The sequence below is a fragment of the Bidens hawaiensis genome, unplaced genomic scaffold (assembly GCF_021521415.1).
Source record: "Bidens hawaiensis isolate Kalapana, Puna unplaced genomic scaffold, B.hawaiensis_p1.1 tig00012610_1, whole genome shotgun sequence".
Classification (NCBI taxonomy): domain Eukaryota; kingdom Viridiplantae; phylum Streptophyta; class Magnoliopsida; order Asterales; family Asteraceae; genus Bidens; species Bidens hawaiensis.
The window spans coordinates 628522-650004 of record NW_027492036.1 but is presented as its reverse complement, the minus strand read 5'-3'; the positions used below and the strand labels follow the sequence as shown (position 1 = coordinate 650004).

At 34.8% G+C, this 21483-nt stretch overlaps 1 protein-coding gene across 1 annotated transcript; it reads left to right on the top strand.

Moving 5' to 3' along the window:
* Window positions 1–11225: 11225 nt before the first annotated feature.
* LOC143541539 (uncharacterized) lies at window positions 11226–20776 on the top strand. Its single transcript, XM_077034341.1, has 5 exons — window positions 11226–11311; window positions 11395–11481; window positions 19343–19494; window positions 19559–19793; window positions 20311–20776. The coding sequence occupies exons 1-5, from the start codon at window positions 11226–11228 to the stop codon at window positions 20774–20776; spliced, it is 1026 nt and encodes a 341-aa protein (XP_076890456.1).
* The last annotated feature ends 707 nt before the right edge of the window (window positions 20777–21483 follow it).

Here is a 21483-nt window from a genome sequence, read left to right as displayed (position 1 = left end):
TCACACTTATGTATGCGGTGAAAACCGGCATCAGTGTTGAAAGTTCATAAAAGTATAAATGTAAAATAATCAGCGTCGATGTTCTAAGGAGAATCATTTCCATTAGAAGTGGCTCTGGGCCTTTTCTTTACAAATTTGGAATTAATCTACATGCAAACTGTGTAATTGAGCTCCCTTCCATGTTGTTGGGATGGGAGTGCCATCGAGCCGATATGCACCTGGTTCGGGATCTCGTTGTTTACGCAGTATGTAGTCTCCAACATTGAAGCTGTAATTTTATTCGTGTTTTCCCCAACTGGGGTTCTACATTCATCAGCCTGCTCAGCGTTCATTGCGCCACGAGGTGCGCGAGCGTCCCATCTCTGACAAATGCTTCAACCATGTCCTTTACGTCTGTGCATTCTTCAGTGTTGTGGCCTTTTGTCCTGTGAAAGTCACAGTATTTGCTCCGATCAGCATTGTGACGATGTCGGATTATTGGAGCCTTTGGCCATGGGAGCTCCTCAGTGGCGAATATCTCGGTGACGCTTTTGGTGAGCGGCGTCCATCTGGAGTTCTGGTTCGACTGTACGTTATCCCTTCCGCCTAACCGATGTTGCAAGCCGGATGAGGTGTCAAAGTTTACCCTTGACTGCCAAATGCCTAGCTTCCGCTTTTTGTTTAGTCGGGCGGTAAGGACGTTGTCTTCTCTTGTTTTCTGGGTGTAGAGGTTTGTGCTCTGGGGGAGATCTCTACCCAGTTGCTTCTCCGTTTCCGCAAAGCGTTTAGCTGCTGTCATGATGGCATCCCATGTGGATGGCATGCCATCTCTACCCGTTAAGGTGCGGATGAGCTCTGGGTCGTTCGCGCCCTGGATGAAAGCAGCGCGAACAAGATCTTCGCTAATATTACCCAGACTTAGCTTCTTTGAGTTGAAGCGAGTGATGAAGTCTGGCAAAGATTCATCTTCCTCTCGAATGCAATTGAGGATTGTCCATTGCTCTTCGGTATACTTTCTTTGTTGGCTGAAGTGTTGGCTAAACTTCTGTTGGAAGTCGGCCAAGTCGTAGATGTGGTTGACCGGTAGACGATCGAACCACGCTCTAGCTGGCCCAACAAGCGTCATTTGGAACATGTAACACCACGTAGGTTCCGTCCAATTACTGACGGTTGCCCCCTCTATGAATCTGTTTTTATGATCGTCTGGATCAGATATACCATCGTAAGTGCCGATGTTGGACATCTGTTTGGCACTTTTCGGGGCGATTGCTTCCGCAATGTCCCTTGCAAATTTGGACGTTCCCGCATTTTCCGCAGTTGGTCTAAATGTTTTGGAGAAGTCACGTGGGTTTCCACCCGCGTTTTTTGGTTTGAAGGTTTCTCCAAAATGCCTTCTCGGTTGGGAGTCCGTTTCCTTACGCTTCCCTTTCGCCTTATGACGAGGGTTTGCGTCACTATCGGATTCCTCCGAATCATCGTCAAAGTACTCTACGAATTCATCAGCCTGTTGGAGTAAACGTAAGCATTCATCCAACTCAGCTTGGAATTCTTTTTGACGTGCTTCCGCCCACGCTTTAACTTCATCGAGTGTTTGGCGGGGGAGCCTCGTTCGTTGTCTCTCTAACTGGGTATCGGTGAATCCCAGTGAGCGATTATTTACTGCACTTGCCCCAGCTTGGGTAACTGGGGTAGTGTTCGTAAAATTTACTGCACTTGCCCCGGCTTGGGTAACCGGGGTAGTGTTCGTAAAAACTGTGTAGTCGCCGGTATTCCCCCCAGTAGCTGGGGTTGTGGTTACCGGAGTTTCTTTAACCATCTTTCCAGAAGTTTGAAAAAACTGAAAAGAAATGAAGTTCTAGCTTTTATGCACGGATGGCGCCAATGAAGAAACACTAATCGACCCCGGGCAGATTACGGATAATCTGGGGGTTAAATAGATGTTTCCCACGAGGGGTTAAACCCGGCAAAGATGGTTCTTCTGATAACCTGCAAAACAGACACCGTGAGCTCGTCACTGAGAAGGGGGGGGGGTACCTCCTTGTGACCACCCTCCGGCGTGAGAATCAGACTAGATTGCTCTTGAATATAAGTGTATATTAAGAGATTGCTAGAGCAGATATCAGGTATAAGATGTAAGATACAAGATAAGATGAGATGATCATACCATTTGGGGTATTTATAGCCGAAGGTAGGTTTCCAATAGGGTATAGCCGGTTGAATAGTATTCCTGTTCTACCAACTGTGGCCTACGCACGTGCCATGCTGGTAGTTGGTGGGTAGGCAGCGGCTGACAGTGACCAGGCCTGCTGTGTACTATTCCTTTTCCACCAACTGCAGGCTATGCACGTGGTATGACAGGAGTTGGTGAGTAGGTAGCGGCTAATAGTGACATACAGTACAAGAGCATGCTGCTCGCCATACTGTTGTCAATGGGCTGTCGTATCTCTGGTCAGATCTTTTGCCCATACCTCGTCAGGTACAGTACAAAAGATCTTCCAGTATCGTACGGACTGGCTCATTTGGGCGGGAGTATTCCCCCTCCCGCCTTTGTGCGGGATTGTTCCCGGCTTTGCTCATTCCTTCAGGTGACTACTGAATTATTGAGAGCTAAGTGCCTTGTGCGTGTAGCCTTGCTGCGCGGGTGGCCTTCCCTGATGGCTTGTATCCGCAGCTGCGGGAACATGCGGAGTACTTCACCATTGGGAGGCATTTCCTGCGGGAACAGCTTGCGTACTGCGCGTAAGGACGTCACGTCTCTGAGCATGGTGGGTCCTGCGGATCCAGTTGGTTTCTACGCAGACGTCTTTCTTCAAGGTGAGTCCTGTGGGTCAAACTGGGCTCTGCTGGGACCTACCTCTTCATACACTTTTATTCATTTGTTATTGTGACAATTAACTTTATTAGCAAACAAATATGCAATCAAATTTCTAAACCTAAAAAGCTTTATACCATATCTTCTTGAGGAAAACTTAATTTCACAGCATACAAGACTTGATGAGCTAGTATCAATTAATCAAATTTTTAGTTCCCTTCTTGTTTAAAAAGTAAAGGAATTTAACAATAGAATAACCAAACAAGATCAAAAGTTAAAGAACTTGGTTAAACGGCATCTTAGTTCTTTTTTTTTTCTTTAAAATCAAAAGATAAAAAACACAAGAATATAAGAAGGGAAAATTTCTTAAAATAGCCCAATTTGTGAAAGAAGAACCTAAATGACCCCTTTAATTTGAACATTCCATAAAGCTCTTGTGAAAATGGACGATGGAGACACATTTGGAATCGAGTCGACGGTTTCAACATCCAATAATGTGCTGCCACGCATAAAATATATGACAAGACCAAACAAGTTTAGGGAAAACCTGTCGAAATCGGCCATGTTCGAACCCAAATCCGTCATTTTTGAAATCCGTGGAAAACCAAGTTTGAATCAAATCCATCTCCTCCGACCAATTTCAAATCTGTCTTCATTTTCTTGGGAGTTTAAAAAAACGATCTTTTTGAACCAAATTCGTCTTCAAATATAATGTTCCCATCAATTTCAACTCAATTCCATCAGCACCCATTTGATCCATAGATACTAATCTTTTTAGTATAATATAATTTTATTTAATTTCACTTATAATTTGTTTTTCTTTAGTAACTTTTTTAATGTATAAAGTTTTATAAAATTATGAATATATCGTTAAGACGTACTTATTTTTATTGAATGTTTGAATATACCTTTAAGACGTGCTTATGTTTATCTACATGTTGGCATAAATTTTACTTAAAGTGATTCTGGTCAAATTTGAATTGACTGTTTCGATATAATTTTAACTTGACTCAGTTTTGAACAAAATTTATGTCGGCAGATAGATAAAACATGAGCGTCTGAATGGTATACTCAAAAGTTTGTAAAACCTAATACATTAAAAATTATTGAAGAAAAAACAATCATGAGTAAATTTGAATGAATTTATATCATATTAAAAATTGGGGTGCCGGCGAAATTAAGTTGAAATTGGTCGGAGGAGACAAAATTGAACTGAAGTTAGTCGGAGCATTAAATCTAAAGATGGATAGGGTTCAAAAAGGCCATTTTTTTAATTCCCAATATTCTGAAGACGAAATTGAAATTGGTCGGAGGATATGGATTTGCTTCAAACTTGGTTTTCCACAATATTTCAAAAACGACGAATTTGGGTTCGAACTTGGTCGATTTCGACGTGTTTTCCCCAGACTTCTTTGGTCTTGTCAGATATCTTACATGTGGTAGCGCATTATTGGATATTGAAACCCGTTAACTTGATTCCAAATGTGTTCGCATATATGCACTACATCTACTTTTTTTTCATATAATACAACACTTTTGCATATATACCATGCATACTATTATATATATATGCAAAATAACATTTTGCACATATGCAATACATACTATTGCGCATATGTTATACAACATTATTGCATATGTTCACTACATCGACTTTTTATTCTATTTTATTTTAGTTTTTTGAGTGAAGGTAACATCATATAAGAAGGATAGAAAAAATCAATTTATTTAAATTATATATATATATATGTGTGTGTGTGTGATGTGTGTGTGTGTGTGTTGAAGTGTACCGTAACCAATCCACTCTATGTCAAGTCCATGATTCTTCAATCGAGAGTTGCTCCCCTAAACGTTTCTTCTAAACAAGATTATCGATACACCATGTGTGTCACTAGTTTAAAGGTAGTGATCATATAACACAATCGTTTTACCATTCAAGAAAGTGGCCACCTTAATTATTTATATATATCATGGTTTTGGTGGGAAAAGTTAAAATATAATGAGAAAAAAGTAAGAAGTGTGAGAAAGATTTGTGACAAAAAAAAAATCATCAAAACAAGAATAAAAAAATCATAACTCAATATATAAAAAACGAAAAAAATTAAAAAACTAAAATGTTTCCCGTCATTCCCGTACCAAAAAAAAAGACACAATGCCCATAAAAAAATACACAGTGACGAAAATAAACAAAAAACACAATGATAATTAAAAAAGACACAATAGATCGCAAAATATAACAATGCCGAACAAAATATAAAACAATGTTAAACAATATAACATAATATATAAAAGACAAAATGGCAAAAGACGTCCTTTATGTTTGACCTGATTTTCAATATACGTCCTTTAATAAAAGAAATAGCAAAATGCGTACATCATGTTTCAAATTCCTTTCACATTACACCATTTGGCACTAACCAAGTTAATTTTTTCGTTAAATATAGTCACATGAGGGTAAATTTGTCTTTCTACTCCTTAAGGGATTATTTGTGTAGATTACTTAAAGTTTGGGCTAAAAAAATAAAAATTAATAAATATTTAAAAATGGACAATTCAAACTCTCTCTCTCTCTCTCACTGTGATTCATCACCACCATCCACCATCACTATTAATCAACCGCAACTACCATAGCCACCAACGAACTATAGCCACCAACCCTAGGCCGCTCCGGATACCACCACAGAGTCTCCACCCTTCTCTCCCATTATCGGCTACCCAACCGCCGTCATCTCAAACAACACCAAAATCTCTTCATTTCTTGCCAACACCACCGACACCCTCTTTTTCAGAGTCACAAATCACTGGAAAATCGAACAAGGCACAACAAAATCGAGGATCTGAAGATGAAAATATTGGGGATTTGAAGTAGATACTCGGAGTTTTCTTTAATCGTCATCACAGATTTGGTGTGATTCACGCTATGTTCCAATGGTGGCGGCGTTAATGGTGAGATCCGTTTTAGGGTTTATTTTTGGGTGGTGCTAATGGCGGCGGTAGGGACGTTGTGGTGGCTGTGAAGAGCATCGTAGTGGTGTTAATGGTGACAATGACTAATCGTAGCAAGTTGTGGTGGCGGAAGGTGTTCAATTGGTTATTTGGTGGTGGCGGCACGAACGATCGACAGCAATTTGTGGTGGTTGTTTGGTTGGTGGATGGAATGTAGAGAGAGAGATGGTGGTGGTTCGAAGTAGCGATCGTGTGGTAGCAGTTATGGTGGCTTAGTTCAGGATGGCGATGGGGGATTGGAGACGATGGCGATGGTCTCCGTGAAATTGAATCCGGTGGTGGTGGCTAGGGAGGGTGAAACATAACGTATGAGACAGATGGAAGGAGAAAAAGAGAGAGAGAGTTTTGTCCCTTTGTGTATTTTATTTGTTAGTTTTAATTATAAAATAAATTATATATAAAATTACATAAATACCCTCATATGCAAGGCACATGATCAGATTTAACAAAAAAATTTAGCTGGGTTTGTATCAAAGGACGTAACGTGAAAGGAGTTTTGAAACATGATGTATGCCTTTTGCTATTTATTTCATTAAAGGACGTCAAATGAAAATTAGGTCAAACATAAAGGACATCTTTTGCCATTTTGTCTGTATAAAAAAAACACAGTCGATGATGAAAAAAAATAACAACGATAAATCGAAAGACACAATATTTTCCCTTAACGGTGTTTCTTTTTCCTTTATTATTTTTTATATTTTTTTAGAATGAGGAAGACGGTGGAAGCATTTTTATGTTTTTACTTTTTTCGCTTTTTATTAAACTTTGAGTTATGATTGTTTTTATTAAATTTTTATTATTTTTTTGAAGGGGTTTTTATGGCTACAAATCTTTCTCATCTTCTCATTTTTGTCACCCTTTGTTGAATAACCTTTAACCTCTTATTTTTAAAACATGAAAATATCTATATCTATATTATGTTATATATAGGGGTGGGATCTAGAGAAAACTTCTTTTAATGAGAGAACTAGAGAACTAATATAAAATTATTTTTAACTATTTAAAAAATATATATATATATATTGTGATTTTTTTTTCTTTCATCCTTCTAATAAGATGATATTTTTCCTAAAAAAAATAAAAAAAAATACCGTCAATGTAGTGCATATGTGCACTAATATGTATTACATATATACAATAGTGTTTTATTGCATATAATATAACACGATTGCATTTTACGATGCCCACTATTAAATATATGCAAAAACAACACTAATAATTGCATGCAATACACATTATCTATGCAAATACAATACAATAATTGTATACAATACACACTATCGTATATACGTAATACAACACTGATGCACATATGTACTATATTGGTTTTTTTTTATTTTTGTATATATAATATAACACTATTGCACTAATATAATACAAAAATTTGCACATATGCTATTCAACACTATTGCACATATCAAAATACAAACTAGTACACATATGCAATAAAAAAAAAGTAAATGTATTGCATATGTGCACTACAACGAGTTTTTTTTATTATTTTTTTTAATTTTTTATTTTTATATTTTTTTCTAGTGAAGAATAACAATATATAAGAAGGATGAAAGAAAAAAAATTAAAAATTATTTTTTAATTAAATTAAAAATATTTTTGTATTAGTTTTTTAGTTCTCTCAATAAGAAGGAGTTCTCTCTTGATTCTCTCCCTATGTGTGTGTGTGTGTGTGTGTGTGTGTGTGTGATTATGTTTATTTCAGAAGTGCTTCTTACTGCGAGAAGTAATTCTAATCAATCACATATTTTTTTTAATTTCTAATTATTTAAATACAATGGTACACTAGTAAAATATAAAGTGTTTTGTTTTGTAACTCATACTCATTAATGGTTTAGTTAATGATAAGTTACTAACTAATGGTAGTTACAAATTATTATTATTATTATTACTATATAGAAATCAGCACAGGTGTACATGTGTATTTGATCAAGCAAAAGGCTGATTTATATAATAATAATAATAATAATAATAATTAATAATCATAACAACAACAACAATAATAATAATAATAATAATAATAATAGAAACGCAAAAACTTGATTAACATATTTACATAATTCATATCTTACGTTTTTAGATGTAATAATCCATAGCACATACAATTTTTTAAGTTTTTGTGAATATTGTATTCACATACACTTTATTTTGTAAAAAAATTTAGAAGGAAAGAAAAAAAAACCTTGTTATTATTATGCATTTGATCTAAAATTATTTTATTCTAAAACATGGTTAATTATTATTATTTTTCTATTTGATCTCAATGTAAAGTTTTTTTTCCTCGATTTTAATCAACTAATGTTGTTAGGTGTTATGTAATGTAGATATAGCTACGTAATGTAGTGTAAGCATATTTTTGAATGTTGTGTACCTATGTAGTCATAACTAATGTAGTGTAGGCACACTTTCAAATGTTGTATAGTCATAACTAATGTTGTGTAGACATATCTAGTGTAATGTAAGCGAAGCTAATATAGTGTATGTACACTTTCAAATGTTGTGTAGACATAACAAATATTGTGCAGGCACACTTTCAAATGTTGTGTAGCATAACTAATATAATATACACGCATTGTAGGAAATGAGCTATGTATTTTTTATGCCAAAAAAATTACAGTATTTTTATTTTAAGGTTTCATATGTATTTAAGGTTTAATGTGTAGTGTAGACTATATTGTAGGAGATGAGCTATTATTTAGGCATAGAAAGAGGTAAGCAAATTAATTCTACTTAAATTAATGTTGTAATATACTCTTAATAATTACAAAACCACCATATCCATTAAATACCATTGATTACATAGAATCAATGGTTCAGATCAACTTCTCGCACTTCTCGTTATAATATCACTTCTAGCAAAATCCATCATATATATATATATATATATAGGGTTGAGTTCAATGGAAAAATCATATTAGTGTGAGAATTTTGAGAAATCTTTTGAACCAATCAGATTTTTTCTTTTTTTTCTCGTTTAATTAAATGCATGGGCATATTAGTAAATTTCACAATTTCTTTTATATGGTAAGTATTAATGGTTTTTTGAATTTTCAAATTATCATAACAATTATTTTATATCCTATATTTTTGTTAATTTTAAACTTGAATCATGACCGATTACTGAGTCGATTATGCCTTATTTTTGCTTTGGTAACATGCCATGATTCGACAACATAACGAAGACATGATTAGGTTATTTATAGAATATCAATTGCAATTTTGTGTCGCAATAGTTTCATAAATTCCCCCTACACTTACCTATACGAGTTCATATTTATACAATACTTGGTAGAGAAACATGTCATTATACTTTTATACCACACACTTTACATACGCATATCCTACACTACACTACACAATAACTTACTAACTATATACATTACCTTACATTGACCTCCACATGGTAACATCCATAGCATACATGGTTGGAAACACACAAGTCACCAGACTTTTTAATTTAGCCTACACTGACCTACACACCTTCACACAGATGATATCTTTTCACAAACCGAGACGATTTGTAAGAATCATTTTGTGGATTTGATGGATTATCTCTTAATTTGGAAGATATCGCGTGATGAATGGGTGAACATAATTGATATTACGAATCTTGTGCAGATTTGGAAGATGGAAAGTCAATGAGGGTTTGATTATAACAAGCAAGTTTCCAAACAACTAGCTTAGTTTCCTATTTTGATTGTATCACAAGATTACTACTGTACCTTTTTCATTAAAAAATAAATCTTAAACTTCCATAATTAATTATCAAAACTATCATAATAAATGTAGGCCTTTGATCAATATATCTAATGGTCAGGATTCACTTCTCCAACTTCTCACTCTAATTTCATTTCTCCATTGAACCGTCCCCTATATATATATACACACATACACACACACACTGGATTTTATCCCCCGTATTACGGGGGTTGTTTTACATTATTCGTTTTTAATATTTATATATGTATATTTTATATTTTAGATTTTAGTGCCCTGCTTGCGGTGCGCGCATATAATGTATATATGTGTGAACCCTCGGGTGGGCAAAAGTAAAATTGCACTAATTTTGACGTTATTTTACTAATTTTGTGAAAGTAACGTTAAAAGTGATGGAAGGTTAATCAGGCATCATGTGGTGGCGTTGATAGCCGAAAGACAAGGGTACATGCACCAATCAGCCGGCGTCCTGATGATTGAGTGCTATGTGCCTTATGTAATATGTCCAAGGCTTGATGCAAAACTACTATCGAGCCGGGGGTCTCACCGGAAGCAGCCTCTCTATCCCCATGGGGTAGAGGTAAGGCTGTCTACATCTTACCCTCCTCAGACCCTACCATAGCTTTGCTATTGGTGGGATATACTGAGTACGATGATGATGATGATGATGATGATGATGATAATGATATTTTAGATTTTAATTTTCTTTATTGTAAGAAAGTTAATAATATACTTAGAGTTTGATGATCAAAGGGTTTCATAAATAAATGATATGTTGTAACCCGTTTAAAAGCTATCTGGATTTGACGACCCATAACCCGCTTATGTTTTTTATTATAAAATTGTTTATTAATGATAAGTAATATCTTTTTCTTTTTAAATTGGATATTAAATTTTAGTATATCCCTATTTTATAGGATTTTCATATCAAATAATTGGTAAGATTAATTTTTAATTTAATGAGATGTTATAACCCGTTTAAGAGCTATCTGGTTTTGATAAGACCCATACCCATGAATTTGGGTTAAATCAATGAGAGGCCTCTATTTAAAAATCAAGCAATCTGGTGGCTTCCATAAAGGGGGGGAGCGACCACATCACGACACGTAGGATTTTAGGGGTTTCACTTATATATTAACTAGATTTTATCCCTCGTATTACAGGGGTTGTTTTACATTATTTGTTTTCAATATTTATATATGTATATTTGGAATTTAATTTTATTTATTGTAAGAAAGTTAATAATTAATATACTTGAGGTTTGATGATGATATGGTTTCACAAATAAATGATATGTTATAATCCGGTTTAAAAGCTATCTGGGTTTGATGATACCCATTACTCATTTATTTTCTTTATTATAAAATTGTTTCTTAATTATAAATAATATATTTTTTTAAATAAAATAGGATATTAATTTTTAGTATATACTTATTTATTATAAGAAAGTTAATAATATACTTAGGGTATGTTTGGTTGGAGGTAATGAAATGAAGGGGGAATGGAATGGAAGAAGGAATAGAATGGACAGGGGAATGAAATTGATCATTCCATTCCTTTGTCTTGGGTTAACCAATGAGAATGAATTAAATTATTACTTTATGTTGTTTGGTATCCTAAAAAAATGTATGATTTAAATAAAAATAATAAAAACACTCATATCTCAAAATAATTTTTTTTACAAAAAAAAAAAATCGCAATGGCGATGGTGGTGGTGTTAGCTCCGGCAACGAAAATTGTGGTGGCAGTGGCGACGGTGGAAATAGGGGTGGTGGTGGTCAATCGGTGGTAGCATTGGTAGTGATGGCGATGGTAGGGTGGCGGTGATGGTTAGGGGGCGGCGGTGACAATGTTTTCGATGGTTACAGCAACGATGGTGGCGACGGCGATGGCGGTGGTTGCTCTGGTGGTGGTGGTGGTGGCGGAGGCGGTGGTGGCGATGGTGGCGGTAAGGGGTCAGTGATGGCGATGGTAGTGGTAGTTGTTGTTAGGTGGTGATGGTGTTGTTGAGAAAGTAGGGTGAAGGAGGAATGGAATGAAAAAAAAAGGGGGGTAGGAAGGAATGGTTTTGATGGAATGGGATTCCATGTGTAATGGATGATTCCATTCCATTGAGCAACCAAACACCACTTTTTTAATTCCTACGTAATGAATCATTCCATTCCCCCTATCATTAATGCATACCAAACGCTACCTTAGGGTTTGATGATGAAAGAGTTTCGTAAAAAAATGATATGTTATAACCTGTTTAAAAGCTATCTGTATTTGGTGACTCATGACCCGCTTATGTTTTTTTATTATAAAATTGTTTATTAATTATAAATAATATATTTTTCTTTTTAAATTGGATATTAAATTTTAGTATATCCCTATTTTATAGGATTTTCCTATCAAATAATTGGTAAGACTAATTTTTAATTTAATGAGATGTTATAACCCATTTAAGAGCTATCTGGTTTTGGTAAGACTCATACCCATGAATTTGGGTTAAATCAATGAGAGACCTCCATTTAAAAATCAAGCAATCTGGTGGCTTCCATAAAAGGAGGAGCGACCACATCGCGACACGTAGGATTTCAGGGTTTTCATTTATATATATTATAAATTTATTTGTGAAACCATTTTATCATTAAATCTCAAGTATATTAATTATTAACTTTCTTACAATAAATAAATTTAAAATCCAAATATATATATATATATATATATAATTATCTTTATTTGATTTATTTGCTTTTAAAGACAATTTATGGTGGTCTGTTGATTTATTAGTGAGTATTATTATATCTAAACAAGTGAAGAAAACAAGAAATTAAAGGTTAAGATTCTCTTGACCGGGTCTTATACGTATTTCGTTTTTAATTATATGTTTCTTTCCTTAACACCAAAAATCAAATTCCATTTGCCTTTTAATGACCGTGTAGTCAACCTTAAAAGGGTTTTTTTATTCTTTTTATTAGAAAAATCAAGTTTTTAATTTCATGTTACAACTTTTGACCATCTTGATTCTACTAGATTTTACAAACCAACTATATCATCAAATAATAGAATTCTGAACCATATGCATGACAAAGATAGATGATATATTCAATCTTAAATATTATTAACTGTTATCGATATTTGTTATAAATTAAATTGCTAAGCATGATTTAGCGGATAGCCTCGTAAAATTTTTCCACATGATAACCAAGATTTAATACCAATAAAAAAAATGTTAGTGTAGTTTATAAGAGACTTAGTTTTTCAATTTAAAAATGGCTAGTTGCAAAGCTTGTTACCCGTTTGGTTCCTATTATTTTCAATGTAAACAAATATTTTTATACTAGGATATAGCCCGTTAATACACGGATAGTTAAAAAAATATAACAAAAAAAAATAAATTTAATAATAGATATAATTAATAACATACTTTATGAATTCATAAAATATAAATAATGATAAATAAAATTTTATAAGTCATAAATATATAAAAAGTTCATTTAATACAACATTTAAAGTTATATTTATAACTTTGTTAGTAATTATATAAATGATGATAGTATTAAAATTAAATAGCTTATTACTATAATTATAATTTTAAAAATTATTAAGATGGAATACTATGTAAATCGCTTAGTTAAATGTCATATGAAAATTATGTATTATTTTAATATAATAGTTAGATATTTCAATATGTAGTTTAGAGGTGGGACAAAAGTCCAACCAAGAAAATGTAATTTGAATGGAACCTACTAAAAGATTTCATTGGACTCCCGAATCTGCACTTTCTTATAATTTTCAAACACCTTTTCACTGCTAAAATTGATGGATTTTTGTATAACATACAATTTCCAAATAATATTTTTATTTAGTCTCCACCTTAATTGATTTTAATCCTTTTTTATCCTTTTTCCCTTGTAGTGTGGTTCTGAAGAGGTAGGTCCCAGCAGAGCCCAGTTGGACCCGCAGGACTCACCTTGAAGAGAGACGTCTGCGCAGAAACCAACTGGATCCGCAGGACCCACCATGCTCAGAGACGTGACGTCCTTACGCGCAGTACGCAAGCTGTTCCCGCAGGAAATGCCTCCCAATGAAGTACTCCGCATGTTCCCGCAGCTGCGGATACAAGCCATCAGGGAAGGCCACCCGCGCAGCAAGGCTACACGCACAAGGCACTTAGCTCTCAATAATTCAGTTGTCACCTGAATGAATGAGCAAAGCCGGGAACAATCCCGCACAAAGGCGGGAGGGGGAATACTCCCGCCCAAATAAGCCAGTCCGTACGATACGGGAAAATCTTTTGTACTGTACCTGACGAGGTATGGGCAAAAGATCTGACCAGAGATACGACAGCTCATTGACAACAGTATGGCGAGCAGCATGCTCTTGTACTGTATGTCACTATTAGCCGCTGCCTACTCACCAACTCCTGTCATACCACGTGCACAGCCGGCAGTTGGTGGAAAAGGAATAGTACACAGCAGGCCTGGTCACTGTCAGCCGCTGCCTACCCACCAACTACCAGCATGGCACGTGCGTAGGCCACAGTTGGTAGAACAGGAATACTGTTCAGCCGGCTATACCTTCTTGGAAACCTACCTTCGGCTATAAATACCCCAAATGGTATGATCATCTCATCTTATCATCTTATCATATACTATCTTGTATCTTACATATTATACCTGATATCTGCTCTAGCAATCTCTTAATATACACTTATATTCAAGAGCAATCTAGTCTGATTCTCACGCCGGAGGGTGGTCACAAGGAGGAACCCCCCCTTCTCAGTGACGAGCTCACGGTGTCTGTTTTGCAGGTTATCAGAAGAACCATCTTTGCCGGGTCTAACCCCTCGTGGGAAACATCTATCTAACCCCCAGATTATCCGTAATCTGCCCGGGGTCGATTAGTGTTTCTTCATTGGCGCCATCCGTGCATAAAAGCTAGAACTTCATTTCTTTTCAGTTTTTTCAAACTTCTGGAAAGATGGTTAAAGAAACTCCGGTAACCACAACCCCAGCTACTGGGAGGAATACCGGCGACTACACAGTTTTTACGACCACTACCCCGGTTACCCAAGCCGGGGCAAGTGCAGTAAATTTTACGAACACTACCCCAGTTACCCAAGCTGGGGCAAGTGCAGTAAACAACCATCCCCTGGGATTCAATAATACCCAGGCGGAAAGACAACAGACGAGACTCCCCCGCCAAACACTTGAACAAGTTAAAGCGTGGGCGGAGGCACGTCAGAAGGAATTCCAAGATGAGTTGGACGAACGCTTGCGTTCCGTCCAACAGGCTGACGAATTTGGAAGCACTCAACAGCTCAACATGAGCAGTGAATGCGAGTCCTCGGACGATGATCGGGAGGAATCCGACACCGACGCAAACCCTCGCCATAGGGCGAAAGGGAAGCGTAAAGAAACGGACTTCCAAACGAGAAGGAATTTTGGAGAAACCTTCAAACCAAAAAACGCGGGTGGAAACCCACGTGACTTCTCCAAAACATTCAGACCAACTGTGGCAAATGCGAGAACGTCCAAATTTGCAAGGGACATTGCGGAAGCAATCGCCCCGAAAAGTGCCAAACAGATGTCCAACATCGGCACTTACGATGGTATATCTGATCCAGACGATCATTTAAACAGATTCATAGCGGGGGCAACCGTCAGTAATTGGACGGAACCTACGTGGTGTTACATGTTCCAAATGACGCCTGTTGGGCCAGCTAGAGCGTGGTTCGATCGTCTACCGGTCAACCACATCTACGACTGGGCAGACTTCCAACAGAAGTTTAGCCAACACTTCAGCCAACAAAGAAAGTATACCGAAGAGCAATGGACAATCCTCAAATGCATTCGAGAGGAAGATGAATCTTTGCCAGACTTCATCACTCGCTTCAACTCAAAGAAGCTAAGTTTGGGTAATATTAGCGAAGATCTTGTTCGCGCTGCTTTCATCCAGGGCGCGAAAGACCCAGAGCTCATCCGCACCTTAACGGGTAAAGATGACATGCCATCCACATGGGTAAAAGTGTCTTTTTCCAGGTAGATGTATGTGTGTATGTTATATATGTATGTATGTGTTTATGTTATGTATCTGTGTGTTTGTTATGTATGTATGTATGTATGTATATATGTATGTACTATGTATGATGTGTAAAATCATCAATAAATTAAATGAGGTGCCTAAGATAATTTGTTGGTAATCAGTTAATACATGAATAAATAAAGGTTTTAGATCAAAAGAAAACTTTTAAATTACAGTAGAGTAGACTAAAAGGAAGGAAGACCGGAATTTTTGTGATCTTCGGTTCGATCATGAGGGCATTTGGTTTTTTTACCACTAGTGGGCCTTCGGGCGGATTAGTTTCCCCGACAAAAGATAACTTGGGGTCACATCTGGCCTCAGAGGCCTAGACATGTGACCAACAGTTGGTACTCGGTTCTGTTACTCTATCAAAGTTTGTTTACGCAGCAAGAAATGCTTAATACTATAACATCAGGAATTAGATACTCTTTTCATTTACAAAACTAACTTGTTTAAAAACAAGTTTACATATGTTTTGTTTACAAAAATTAGCCGAGCCCAGCTATATGCTATGCCTAGTGATCTTCTATCTCCAGTCTCCACTAGGCATTCCACCTCTATGCCTTACTCCTAGTTACCTGAAAACACTTTTGTAAATACGTCAGCTATATGCTGGTGAATAACGTTAACTCAATAAAAGGTTTTCAAAATTCGTTATGACACAACTCCAATAGAGTTCAACGACTTAGTGGGTCTCAATCTATCTCATCGGAACTAAAAATACGCTTGCCCCATGGTCAGTATGTCTATAGTGTGCCCACTATAGATCATATATGTAAGGATCCAGATACATACTTATTTTAGTCTGGGTGTCTATACTACCTTTTATCAATACATTTTAGAAGATTTGAACCAACCCTCATACCAATACTTTTTTGAATCTTTAAATATAGATAAATATCCATAATTTTAAAACCAACCCTCATATGAATACTTTTTTGAATCTTTAAATATAGATAAATATCCATAATTTTAAAAGATTATGGTAGTATTTGGTATGAAGGAATATGAGGGGGAATGTAATGTAGGAGTGTTCATCGAATCGAATAACGAATTTTCAAGTTAAATCAAATCGAATAATCCGAATAACTGTTTTTTTACCGGTATTCGTATTCGATTAAAGTTGAACTATTCGATTCGTAATCGTATTTGTATTATATGCCTAATTCGAAATTCGATTCGAATTCGTATTTGAAACTCGAATTCGAATCGAATTCGAATAAATTCGATTTTAATTCGAATAAATACAATCTAATTCAAGTTTACCTATGCCAAACATTCGAAAACTATAACCATAATTGCAAAAGAAACATATAAATTTAAAGTAGCTACAATATCGCATGATAATAAATTCAAAACTAAACTACAAATGGTATAAAATTCAAAATATTCAAAACAAGAAGTAAATAACACCCATATTAGTATAGGCTAGGAGACAATAGTATGGCGTATTGGGTTTAATAATTTGTAATTGATATTTATTATGTAAGGATCTGACACAAATTAAAAAAGTAATTATATATACACACACATATATGTATACATAATTTGAATTCGAATTTTGAATCGAATCGAATAATAAATCATAATCTCGTATTTAATTCGTATTCGATTAATATACTCGAATATGAATCGAATCGAATTCGAATTCTTTAAAACCGAATTCGAATCTTAATAATCGAATTCGAATCGAATTTCGAATGTTTCGAATGCGAATCGAAATCTGAACACCCCTAATGTAATGGGTCATTTTTCAAATGAATGGAAAAAAACATGTTTGGTTACCATGCATGAATAAAAAAGATCATTTCATAGGAATAAAACTCCTTCCATTTTTAGGATTTTCATTGTTTTGGGGATGGGTGTTTTTTTTTTCATTTATTTAAAGAATGAAAAAGTCAAAAAGTCAACATTTGTTATTACTATTATGAATATTCATATTATTATTATTATTACTAATAAAATATTAATAATAATAAAAATAAAGTGATTAATCATTTCATTCCTATATAGTAACCAAACATGACAATGGAATGGTAATGATCTACTTCGTTCCTTTGTTCATTCCATTACCATGTCCATTCCATTCCCTCATCTATTCCATTACCCCATATCAAACATACCCTATATGCTTTGTAAAAAGGTATTGTATTCATGCAAAAGGGTTGAGCATATTCACCTTTTGATACAATGTTTGTATATTTGATGAACGATTACCTCTGACCTAGTGTTCAAGAATAATAGTTTAATAATATATCTAGATCGAATGATTTAGCTTTAGACATTTAGTCTGATTTATAGCTTTAAACCTCGATAAAACATTTCTTTTGATATAAAAGATAATATTCTTCAAATGATTACTTTAGTTCGTGTGACGTTTGGTGTGACATGTTTTGACTTAATAGGTTCGAACACTCATCAAGCTCTCCAGACAAGTATACGGGCCCTGTGGCTGATTGAGATTTATACGAACTACTTTCCTTAAACAAAAAACTCGACTACTAGTATTGTCGCCCTTTCATTTATTGCATGCTCACCACGCTTTTATGTTTAATTATTATATCTACCTATTCTAATAAAGTAAAATAAATGGAGACATTTGTCATGTTTTGGTTAATTCTCACAATTTTTTTCTCTCCAAAACTAATATAGCCTAATATATGTAATAAATCAATAATTATTCAGTTTTTTTACGCTATATTTATATAATATCTATATATTTTTATAAATATAAATATTAACATATTATTTTACTATATATTTCAAAATACTTGGTGAATTCCAAAAATCAACAACAAATCACGTTTCTCAAATGAAAATATTTATGTCAACATTAATTTTTCCTTTAATTGTGATCAGAACGTTGTATGGGAAGCATGTCATGCAAAACTATGCTCAAATGAAACAAAATATTCACAAAATTGAATGGGTGAACATGTTATTTTTTATGTTGTCATTATGACAAAGTCGAGAAGCCCTCTGAAACTTATCAAAATCTTTTTTATAGTATAGCTCAGAAAAACATTGTTCTTGAAGAACATCCATTGTTACAATTTAATATCTTACTTTCTTTTGATGGGTGGTAAATTGATAAATATATCAATAAAGGTAAAGCGTCTTTTGTATTTAGGCTGAGTGGTTAGAACTAATATCGTATGAGAAGTCTTATTTTCGAAATTGGTTCATAACCAAAATTCTTTCAATTATGCATATATGACACCGAGAATGTATTTTTCAATAGAAAGAAGCATTCTCGGGTACGATTTTGCAACGACATTTTTTTTATTAAATTCATTTAAAAAAACCATTATGTGATATAAATAAAATCAATTTATGTACAAATTGTATAGATACAATCATAGATATACATTTTTTTTCATATACATCATATAATTATTTGTTTTATTTATAATTTTATAATTTGAATTATCTCGTATGTAACACGAGCTCAAAAACTACTATTTTATATATAAGAAAATGAATAGGAAGTAGTTAATGAATGATATTGCGGGAAAGAAAACAATCAAGGGGTGACCACCAAAGTGGATTTGAGAATCTCACCATATTTTGTTATAAACAAACATTTAATAATAAAGTAGATTTCCAAAGATCTTCTTTTTCTTCTTTTATTTGTGATGCTGACCTCGACCACTGTCTCTTCCTTGTTCATTTATATATATAAATATATATATCTAAAAAAGGCTTTCTTCATTCCTCTAAATTTCTTTCATTTCATTTAATGGCTAGAAACGGGGTGGGAGGCATGCTTCATCGCCGGTGCTGGAGGTCAGCCGATGACTTTGGTACTGGTGTTGGTGATGTTCATGTGCTTGCCGTGGATGACAGCCTCGTGGATCGCAAGGTCATTGAACGTCTGCTGAAAATCACCTCCTGTAAAGGTAGTAATTAGTAAACTCATGATTCAAATTCTCATGACATGTGACTGACTTTGGTTGTTAATAGTGACGGCGGTGGAAAGCGGCCGGAGAGCCTTGCAATACCTAGGCCTCCTGGATCAGGACAAAACCACAACCTCCATACTCCCCCGGGGATTGAAGGTAGATCTGATTATCACCGATTACTGTATGCCTGGAATGACCGGTTACGAGTTGCTCAAAAAGATTAAGGGCTCTGCAACCTTCCGAGAGGTTCCAGTTGTCATCATGTCCTCTGAAAACGTTCTAGCACGCATTGACAGGTACCTTACTATTGCTATTAGTGTAACGCTATCTTCTCGGGTTTAAAATACAAGAAAAAGAAATGATAAGATTAGATAAGGGAAGAAAATAAAAGAAATTATATACTTAAAAGACATTCTCGAGTTAAAATAAAAAAAGAAAGAAAAAAAAAGTGTTAACTACATTTTTGAGTTAGATAAGAAGGAAAAGATAAGAAAAAAACTTGTAACTTTACAATTATGTTTTTATTCTTGAGTTAGATAAGAAGGTCAAGATGGGTAAATTAGTAATATATAAGCTTTTCCTTCACAATCCGACCATATTTTGCTGGAAAGTTTTGAAGGAAAAAAAGGCTTAAATTTTCTTTACATTCTCTTTCTTTTATTTTAAAAAGAAAACTCAAGAATAAAATAAGAAAAATTTTCTTATCCTTTCTTTTCTTTTTTAAATTCTTAAATAAAAAACTCAAGAATGCAGTGTTAGAGTTTAATTACTGATATTCATTTGGGCTACAACTAATTGTTGAATTGATTTCAGGTGTTTGGAAGAAGGTGTAGAGGATTTCATTGTAAAGCCTGTAAAGCTATCTGATGTCAAACGTTTGAAAGATTACATATTCGGCAGTACTACCAATACGAATACAATAAGAGATGCTGCTTCTAATAGCAATAACAACAAACAAGAGAAAGCTGCTGCTGCTGCTGCAAGTTTTAACAAAAGAAAACTACAAGAGATGTCTCACTCTCACACACCGCCCTCCTCTGCCTCCCCATCACCACCAACAACTTCACCATCTGCCTCCCCATCACCATCACCATCCGCATCCCCATCACCATCACCACCAACGATATCACCGTCCGCTTCAACCTCTCCATCGCCTCTAACAATTTCATCATCCGCTTCCCCATCGCCTCCAGCGCCGTCATTGACGCCTCCTTTATCACCCTCACAACTAGACTCCCCAACCATGAGGCTTAAAGTCACCAACTCCGATCAAGCCTAATATTTTTTAGTTTCGTCTTTTATTACATTACAATTACATTACATGATGATTGATGATAGGAACCAAGTTATTGTACATGTAAAACTTGTCTTTTTAACCTTTTTTTTTATCAAGTCAATTTACACATATTAATTACAATTTTGATATGATTTCTAATGTATTACTATTACCAACCTGCCCTCCTTATTCTTTTCTCGTTTTTTTTTCTTCACAACACAAAAAGAAACATTTTCCCCCAACTTAATATGGTTTTGCTTTACATCCTGGTAATCTTTTATTGTAATATACCATAAAAAATTGTTGTATTTTAACCACTGATTATTAATAATCTTCTTTGCCCTTTTAAATAACATATACATGGATCAATAGTATTCAACTACAATTTATGGAGGATCACTAGTATTCAACTACCAAAATGATAAAACGTATGTTGTTGAAAATTGATATACTAAGGCTATTTTTAGATGTGGGGTGTGTGTTTTTTTCTCCCTTTTAGTTGTCAATTGATTAAAATAAAAAGGAAAAGAAAGGGTGGAAACAACTCGACAAGATTTAAAGGAGGGGAAATCAATATTTAATAAATAATAATTGAGAATTGATTTGATGAAGATATGGTTTTATTTCATATCTCGATCTTGTCTGGTAAGAAGGAATATTTTTGATTTGGGAAGATATAGAGTTTGGACACCTTGCATCATCTCTCTCTC